Source organism: Octodon degus, unplaced genomic scaffold (genome assembly GCF_000260255.1).
Source record: "Octodon degus isolate 3935 unplaced genomic scaffold, OctDeg1.0 scaffold00008, whole genome shotgun sequence".
NCBI classification, from domain to species: domain Eukaryota; kingdom Metazoa; phylum Chordata; class Mammalia; order Rodentia; family Octodontidae; genus Octodon; species Octodon degus.
This window is the reverse complement of record NW_004524584.1, coordinates 13,986,430-13,995,742: the sequence shown is the minus strand read 5'-3', so window position 1 is coordinate 13,995,742 and position 9,313 is coordinate 13,986,430. Positions and strand designations below refer to the sequence as shown.

General features: G+C 43.6%; 1 protein-coding gene across 4 annotated transcripts in view; it reads left to right on the top strand.

The window, feature by feature from the left end:
- Positions 1-9,313, top strand: part of Ip6k2 (inositol hexakisphosphate kinase 2) — a 29,582-nt gene that overhangs the window by 12,899 nt on the left and 7,370 nt on the right. The window contains exons 2-4 of one of the 4 annotated variants that reach the window (XR_002818976.1): positions 5,415-5,729; positions 6,538-7,460; positions 7,552-7,644. Coding sequence is in view for 3 of the 4 variants with exons in the window: in XM_004625067.2 (XP_004625124.1) it covers positions 5,528-5,729; positions 7,392-7,460; positions 7,552-7,774 (494 nt within the window). In the remaining variant the exon portion in view is untranslated. Of the gene's footprint in view, positions 1-2,842; positions 2,918-5,414; positions 5,730-6,537; positions 7,461-7,551; positions 7,775-9,313 lie in introns of those variants that run through there. The other 3 variants (XM_004625067.2, XM_023705747.1, XM_004625068.2) reach the window with 3 other exon arrangements.

Sequence of the window (9,313 nt, the reverse complement as noted above, 5' to 3'; positions counted from 1 at the left end):
AGAAAGATTTGTACTAATAGTGTTTGGACAGGATATCATGTTTGCATCTTGTATGATGAATAACCACTACGAAGACAACAATATGCAATATATTAATTATTGAAACTGTCCTATTAATCGGTTTTAAACTGTCTCATTGCTATTGTTTCTCAATGTTAAGAATAATAATAGTAAGATTTATTTAATTTAAAACTGTAATATGATGTGTTTTGGCAGATTTATAGCCATGTAATCATTGTCCCAGTCACAACATGGACTATTTTATCTTCCCTAAAGTTCTCTTTGGGCTCCTTGTATCAATCCTGTTCCCCCACTTTGGGCCTATTGCCAACTGCTTATCTAGTTTCTGCCATTATAAATTTTATAGTTTTCTAAAATTTTATATAAATGGAAGCACAACATAGAATCTTTTATGTTAGTTATTTTCACTGTGATGCTTTTGTTACATTTTTTATTTCTACATATTCTGTTGTGTGGATATACCATGATTTGTTTATTCATTAGCCAATTTGCTAGACATTTGGGTTGTGTGTACCTTTTGGCTATTGTGAATAGTGATGTTACCAATATTTGTGGTGATGGCGGTTGAACTCAAGAGCTTTATACACATTAAGCAAGTGCTCTACCACTGAACTACATCCCCAGCTTTCACTGTGACAATCTCAGGACTCAAACTGGTAGACTTCAGCCTCTCAAGCAGCAGTGCCCAGCCATTACAGTCTGCTGCCCTATGGTCTAGTGGCTGTGCCCTTACACATTTACTGCCTGCAGTGGGTGAGAATTTCAGCAGCTGACTACTGATGATGGTATACTGATCAGATGCTGGGTGCCCCTTGGGGATGTTAGAATAGAAGGGTTGTTTTTCTATGAAATCACTTGCATTCCATGACTGTTTGACCCTGCGGCTTTTCTTGAGGCAAAGTGGCCTCTGTGGATCCATTTGTAGCCTCATTAAACTCTGAAAATTCCAGAGGCTTTCATGAGTCATACCTATTTTATTTGCAATGGTTAAGAAGTTAAGAATATTCCTATAATTAAAAAAAAATTCTATATCGTTTCTAATGTTTTTATCTATTTTTTATTCTCTTTTTAAAGTTAATATTAGGGAATTGTTTCTAGTAGATCCCTAAACTAATTTTTGGTAGATCTTGGTGATCACATTCTCAGCTAGCTCCTGGGTGTGGAACCTGGTCCCTGGTCTTTTTTTTTTTTGTTTGTTTTTGGTGCCGAGGACTGAACCCAGGGCTTCCAGTGTGCTGGGCAAGCATTCTACTGCTGAGCCAAATCCCCAGCCCTGATTAGTCATATTCTTTGTTCCTTACCTGTTTATAGTTTCATGAACAATTGTGAGGCAATGTGGGAAGCCAAACTAGATGCTAAATCCATTTTTATTTTTATTTATTTATTTATTTATTTTTTGGTGGTAGCAGGAATCGAACTGAGGACCTTGCTAGGCAGGCGCTTGCACCACTGAGCTATATCCCCCGCCCCTGCTAAATCCAAAGACAGTATGTAGCAGTTCTTTTTACCCTCCCTAGCTCTGTAGCTTGTGTAGCAACTGGAATTTAGTCTTTGGGCATTGAAAAACCATTAAACCAGTTAGATCCCTAACTGGGTATGATAAGACACTCCTATGGGTCCACCCCTGGGGGAGGCTGAGGTAGAAGAATCAAAAGCTCATCAGCCCAGGAAATTTAGCAAGACCCTATCCTAAAATAAAAATTTTAAAATGGGTTGGGGGTTGGTGCTTGTATAGAATTTGAGGTCATAGGTTTAATTTCCAAGAGAGAAAGAATTTGCTTACTACTTTTCTTCCTTCCTTTTGTCCCAGGAATCAAATTTAGGATTTGGACTTGCCAGGCAGGTGTTGTGCCGCTCAGTATATCCCCATCCTGCGAATGAATATATGACTATGATTCCACTGCTTAGGGGTTTTCATTTTCTGGCCTGTCTGAGGTTCCTCGAGAGGAGGCTGATCTGCCTCTTGTTAGTGGCTTGGGAAGCTGATATTTCATTTTCTCACAGGGATAAGCTTAGTGAGCGACTCTAGAACAGCAGCTCTTTTTTGCCCTTTCAAGTTAAATAACACAACAAGGGCAAATTTTAAATTTTATTAAAAGGTTAAGCATAATTGAAACATAAGAATTGCAGAATGGAAATTGCTTCATTACAAAGAATGCATTGATAATTTTTTTGTCCCATTTTACTAAAAACCAAAACACTGCGGGTTAGCACTCAATGGTTTGGTTACAAACTGCAGAGATTCCAATCTTCTTTTCTCCCTTTTACGGAACAGAGAACTAGAACCTGAAAAGGAGACCAAGGACTTGGAGTCACTCTCCAAGCACTTAAGTGGCAGAGAATCAGGCCCTGTCTCACTGCAGCTGCAGGCTAATCTTTTGTGTCATTGTTTCTCTCATTCCACCTCATTTTCTAGGAGTTTTCTCTGTAGTAAGACCTGGCTCTAGCTCCTGTATCCAGGATGATGGTGATTCTCTGAGGAGCAGACTTGTGGACTGGCAGAGTTGGGCGCAGTGGGGAAGACAGCAAGTGCACATCCTGTCTAAGTAATGGACATCCGGCAGTCCTGGGAAGAGGAGCTGGGAGACCCTTGCTGGGCCTTTTAGTCTCCACCTGCATCCCCACGTAGAGATTGCATGAAGGACTCTACATAGAGATTTCATGAAGGACTGCTTTCTAATTTTTCTTTTTCTCTGGTTTTCTTTCTTTTTTAAAAAAATGTTTTTCGTACAAGGTCTACAGAATCTCACTACACAGATTGGACTCGTAGTGATTCTCTTGTTTTCAATCTCACAAGTGCTGGGATTACAGGAGTGTGCCACCATGCCCATTCTCCCATTGGATCACATTCTCAGCTAGCTCCTGGGTGTGGAACCTGGTCCCTGCAACTGCCTAAGTAGGCGCTTTAATCTGTTAAACTCTGGCCAGCCTCTGGTTTTCTTAAATTAGGGTCTTATTCAGGCTAGCCTTAAACTCAGTATGTAGCCCAGGCTGGCCTCAAACCCTTGCCATCCTACTCCTTCAGTCTCTTGAGTGCTGGGATTACAGGCATGTGTCACTGTGTCCTGTATTTTAATTTTTCATTGAAGATGGTAGTGGGTGATAGAGACACCTGGAAAGAGACATTTTTGGCTTGGTTGAATACACATAGGGAATCCTGAACAGATAATTGCATTGTTAGCATTGCTCTGATAACAAAAGCAGTTTTACACTTTTACAAAAAATTTAGCTTGTTTCTAAAGCCTGGCCCATGAGAAGCATTTTGTTACTTTTTTGTTTTTTATTGTATGTTTTGTTTTTTGAAATAGGAGGGGCAGGGAGATGGCTCAGTAGAATAAGCGCTTCCCTGGCAAGCACAAGGGCCTGCATTCAATCCCTGTTTCTGAAAAAAAAAAAAAAAAAAAAAAAAAATAGAGATAGGGAGATAGGGCCATGCTGCGTAGCTAAGACTGGCCTTTAAGTGCAGGCAGTCCTTCTGCTTCAATCTCCAGAGTGTGAGGTCACAGGCATGTGCTACCATGCCTGGCCTCACAGTTTAATAGTTAACAGTATCTGCCACAGGTTTTGTTACAGGCAAAATGACCATGAGTCAATAGTTTTCCTTTGATATTGTTTATCAGGAGGGCTTTTGGTGGGCTAGGGGTGTTTCAGTGATAGAGCATTTGCCTGCCATATGCTTCCTGGGTTTGGGTCTGTGGGGTGGTAGGGGTCTTCTGTAGAACAGTGAGAACCTGTCTGAATAGAACTACACAAAGGGCCTCTCTTCCCAGTCATCTCAGAGCTCCATCTTCTGGAGAGAGTGTAGAATTGCTAGAATGTGTTCATCTTTCTGATCCTATTGCCTGTGTACTTTGGGACTCAGTACATGTTTTCCTGAGGACTTCTCAGGTGACAGGAAGGTAGTGTCGGGTTAGAAATCAGGACTATTGGGTTTCTATTCTTTTCATATAGGAAATCTTAATGATTCCTAGTCTTTGAGTCCAATTGGGATGCACAGTTTTTCTCTAAAAGGAAAAGATTTAATTCCATCTTAAACTCATTTTAAAGAGGCTACTGTAGAAAATACAAATTTGTGGTGAAAGCACATGCCTTGAGACAAGCTGAATGTTCCATGTGCAGAGTGGGAATGCTGTACCGTGGCAGAAATGCCATGGGCTCTACTGGCACTTGAATGGAGCATCACATATGATTTTTTTTTTTTTTTTTCGGAACCAGCAATTGAACTCAGGCCCTTGCACTTGCCAGGGATGCGCTTATTCTACTGAGCCATCTCCCTGGCCCCTATGAATGGAGCATCAAACAGTTTGCAGTGGAGGGCTCACTTGGGAGTTGTCACTGACTGGCTGTGGCCCTGGATATCTTTCCTAATCTCCTCTAATCAACTTCATTGTTTGCAACAGGAATAGTAATAGCTAACACTGTTATCATAGGACCAATAAGTTCCTGTAATGAGCCTGATACATAGCAGGTACTTGGAGTCATGGGCACTCCCATAAGACCCCTGTACTACCAGATACTGTAGTTCAAGTTCTAAGCAGTGTGATAGTAGAGACTATATGTCTGTTGATTGTATGGACAGAAAACAGGACCAATTTGACATTCCCTGAGACAATTGACAAGGCATATAGAGAAGTGTGCTTTCTCAACATCCAGTTGTGTGGCCGTGGATGCAGAATGAAATCTAGAACCCTCCTTCTGTGCCGGATAAGATCCTAAATGCCCCTAAAGTGCAACTTTGGTTTGTGATCAGGGTAGAGCAGATAAAAATAATCTGTGACCTAGAACACTACGTATCTTTGCAAATGGAGTTAGCCAGCCTTGATCAGGTGTTTTTAGATACAGACGTTAATCATTAAAGCTGATCCAAGTCTTGCTAATAAGGTTAATGGGGCTTGTCTTTGGCAATGGGCAGAGGTGGTGTGTGGGCACCATGAATGCGTAAATCTTTCTAGATGATGCATACAGTGGTTTTCCCTGTATTTAAATGCACTTTATAAAAGTATAATTAATGAAAGTTTGGCACCATTTACCTAAGACTCAACAGTGTTACTAATTGGTAAGATTTAATCTGATTATTATGTTTGAAATCGTCATTTTACCCCTTTGTGGGTTTGTGTTTTGCAGTGCTGTGGCGGGAGCTGTTTAAGAGCCCCTGGAGCCTAGTTTCTGCCTGTACACTCACTACCTCTTTCCCTCCTTTCCTGGTTCCACCCCCTCAAAGGCTGTTTGTCTTCAGGAAGAGGTGGGGCTTGCGTGGGCAGTGAGGGTGGAGCCCTACGTGAGCTGTGGCTGATGTCTTTCTCTTGGAGGGGAAGGGCCAGTGGCTATAAGACTGGGCGTTTGGTTCCCAGGCTTCCTCCCAACCCACATCTGGTTGTGTTTGCTTCTGGTAGGACCTGGACTGGCAAGCTGAGGAGTGGAGCGAACACGGCCACAGACAGACGGAGGACGCGCTGGCCACTGGACCCCGCTCCCTCCCCTTTCTCCCTGCCTCCTGTGCTAGAGGATGAGCCCAGCCTTTAGGGCTATGGACGTGGAGCCCCATGCCCAGGGCATCCTGCTGGAGCCCTTTGTCCACCAAGTTGGGGGTCATTCGTGTGTCCTCCATTTCAACGAGACAACTCTTTGCAAGCCTTTAGTCCCAAGGGAGCATCAGTTCTACGAGACTTTACCAGCTGAGATGCGAAAATTCACTCCTCAGTACAAAGGTGAGCCCCCAGCTCATAGAAGGATTGCCAGTCTGGTGAGCTGTGAGGGATTGTGGCCATGGAAGGCCCTGGCAGCCATCCTGAGAACCCTCACCCCTCCCATGCACTCTGTTTTCCCTCTTCCTCCTCTTGGCCCTCAGCCCAGCACCTTACACCCTCAGTTTTCAAGTCCTGGTAAGATTGCTTAATTTTGTTTGTTCTGTGGATTTGTTTTGAGTATTTTTGGTGGAAGCATAGTTGTGTTTTATGTTCAGGTGTCTCTTGATCCCAGTAACCCATGTCCCCCATGGGCTGGAGTGGGAAAAGTGGGGAGGACTTTACCCAGAATTGTTGCTGCCTTCTTTCTGACCTTCAGGAAACCAGAAGCCTGGTTGATTAGGTAGGCTGGGAGCAAGATTGAGTCAGATGGAATGCAGGAGTGGGAGTACTGTGCTGATTAGCTGCAGCTCCTAGCTGTTACAGAATGTCCCCAAAATTGCTTTGTGAAGTCAACCCTTTGATGCACATGGTGACTTTTTCTTCCTTTTTATATTTTTGGGAGAACATCAGTAGCCACCAACATGGTGTGGTCTTTCATGGGGAGAGGGGGTATCTTTTGTAGCTCAGTGAAGAACTCATTAAATTAATTTTCATTGTGTATTACTGGCTATACTAAAGACTCCACAACAAGTTAGATTCTTCTGGGACTGTAGAAGCAGTTTTAAAAGACATACTGGGAGCCAATCTGTACACTGAAATGCATGTGTGTTGTGGTGGGGGTGGAGGATTTGGGGGCCCTCACTTGGTCCTTCTCTGTTGTTTTTTCCAGGACAAAGCCAAAGTTCCTTTGTTAGCTGGCCACCCCTGTCCCTTTTTATCTCTTGGTCCTTTCCCCACTGGCCACAGGGGAGTGTGGTCCCCTCAGTTCCCTACCCTGGCTTCTCTGCACCCAGAGCTGGGGCCACTTCAGAAGTGTCGTCTCTCTGAGCACGCATTCCCCTGCAGCAAGCAAGCGGGCGGGCAGAAGGACTGAGGAGATTGAGTGATCCTGGGGCTGAGAGGCCTGGCAGGAAAGGTGTTCAGCCGGTCGGTTGTAAGGCGCTCGTCGGCACCTGCTGAAATGTTCCCACCAACAGCCCCTCCTCAAAGACTATAATCACACATGGCAGGTCCTAGAGACTCAAGCGGGAGAGCTGCTTTCAAGGCCAGCCTGTGTCTGCGCTCCCTGCCCAGCCCTATCTGCCCGTGTTCATTTTGTTCTTTTGTAACTCAAATCTGCAAAAACCAATAAAAGCGTAACTGAGAAATATAAAAGGCTTGGGACACCCACCCGTTTGGGTGTACTACAGGAAGCCTTTGCCAGGATGTCTGTTGTGCTGTGTGGTTTGTTTTGTTTGCCCCTTTATTTTGCTTTGCTTACCTAGTCGTAATCAGGCTGTGCTTTAGAGTCAGCCATCAGGGCTCCAGAGTTTCTCTTTGGGTCATTCAAAATCCCCACAGAACGTACAGAGAATGTTTTTGCATTTCTCTTAGGATTAAAAGAATTACACAAAAATTAATAAACATTTTCAATAATGGAAAAATGTGTCTTGTAATTCTTTGGCTCTTGTTAATTAGAGAGGAAGACTCTCAGCTTTGTTTGCTCCCTAATTGCTTGTCTTGTATGGTGTCATTTTTTTCTAGCTGTTTTGATATTTGTTAGGTTTGCAGATGAGTTTGGGGCCTCTGGCAACCTAGAGACTAAGGAACAGGGTAAGAAAAAAACAAATGTTCCAATCATGTTATTTAGAACGCATTTTCCTGTGGAATTAAAAGTCCTTTCTGCTCCTCACCCCCTTTGCAGGTGTCGTATCTGTGCGGTTTGAAGAAGATGAAGACAGGAACTTGTGTTTAGTAGCGTATCCATTAAAAGGGGACCATGGAACTGTGGACATTGTAGACAATTCTGACTGTGAACCAAAAAGTAAGCTGCTAAGGTGGACAAATAAAAAACATCATGTCCTAGAAACGGAAAAAAACTCCAAGGACTGGGTGCGTCAGCACCGGAAAGAGGAGAAGATGAAGAGGTGGGTGTAGAAAATAAAGAGGTTTGGTTCTATGAGAGCAGAAGTGTTGAGGATCTTCATTATAGCCAGGTTCTTTGGTAAACTTACCAGTGCCTTGTCATTCAGTGACTAGTCCCACATGGCCTGCCCAGCGTTGCTAATCAACTCTGAGTTAAGACATGCCATTTTAGGTTGGGTGTAGTGGTGTACTCCTGTAACTCAAGCACTTGGCAGGCTGAGGCAATAAGATCACTGAGTTCAAGGCTAGACTAAACTATATAGCAAGACCCTGTCTCAAAAAGCAACGGCAAAAAAAGACATGCCATTATAGGTAAACACCTCAAGTGGAGCTATGAAAGAAACTCTTTCCACTCCTTTCTGCAGTTGCTCTTTGCCATCCCGTCCTGTGCCCTACAGATGTGATGAGAACCATCCTTCTACTTTAGGTTGCTCATCAGTTATGGAGGACATCTCTGAAGCTTGATCCAGGGGCAGGACCGTCCAAGTTCCATGCCTTAGCAGAGCTTGTGAAGATTAAAAAAAAATTAGCTGGGTGTGGTTGGGCACACTGATAGTCCCAGCACTCTGGGAGGCTAAAGCAGGAGAACTGAAAACCCATCCTGGGCACTGTACAGATTTAGCAAGATCTTGTCTTAAACTAAAAAAAAAGTGGCTAGGGATGTAGCTCAGAAGGCTGAGTTCAGCACTCAGTACAGCTAAATAAGTATATAATATGACTTAAGTCATATTCAATTATTTTTTTCTCAGTAATTATTCCTGTGAAATTCAATTATGATTTTTCCAGTCCTCCAGTATTTTGAGTCAAGGGAATCTGTGTACTGGATACCAAGGTTTAGTATAACCTGGAGAAAGAGACTGGAGGCTGCCTACTTTGGTAGAATGCAGAGTCTGCTCTTGCATTTTAGGTTCTCTTTGTACTTTTTTTGTTTTTTTTCCTTCTAACTTTCTGCAAAGCTTTATTCCAGAGGGACTCAGTCCTTCTTGGCAGTTGCTTTCTTCATGGTGGCCAGCATGTTGCTCAGCTCCTCACGCTTCCTCTTGGCGCAGATGTGCATCCCCACCCTTTTCTTGATGAACTTGAGGGTGTGCTTGTCCTTGGAGACCTTGAGCAGCTCCATGGCATGCTCATAGGGGACAAAGCCGCACACACCTCCTGGATCATGTCCCACACGAACTTGGTGTGTTTGGTGAGATGTCCGCGACAGCGGCTGTGCCTCAGTTTGCTCACATTCTTAGTCATCTTGTGGCCCTTGCTAAGGCCTACTCCCATGGGATAGCGGAGGGCCATGGCTACTCTTCTTCAATGGTTGCTGTGGCAGAAGGCTCCTTGCATTTTTTTTTTTTAAAGTCCACTTTCTTGAGGAATTCGTATAATGAAATATACCCATTTGAAATGCTTAATGAGTTTGGGTGAGATGTATATTGTGACCACTGCCATATTAAAATATACCATCTGGGGCTAGGGAGATGGCTCAGTGGAATAAGTGCTTCCCTGGCAAGCACAAGGGTCTGAGTTCAATCCCTGATTCTGAAAAAAAA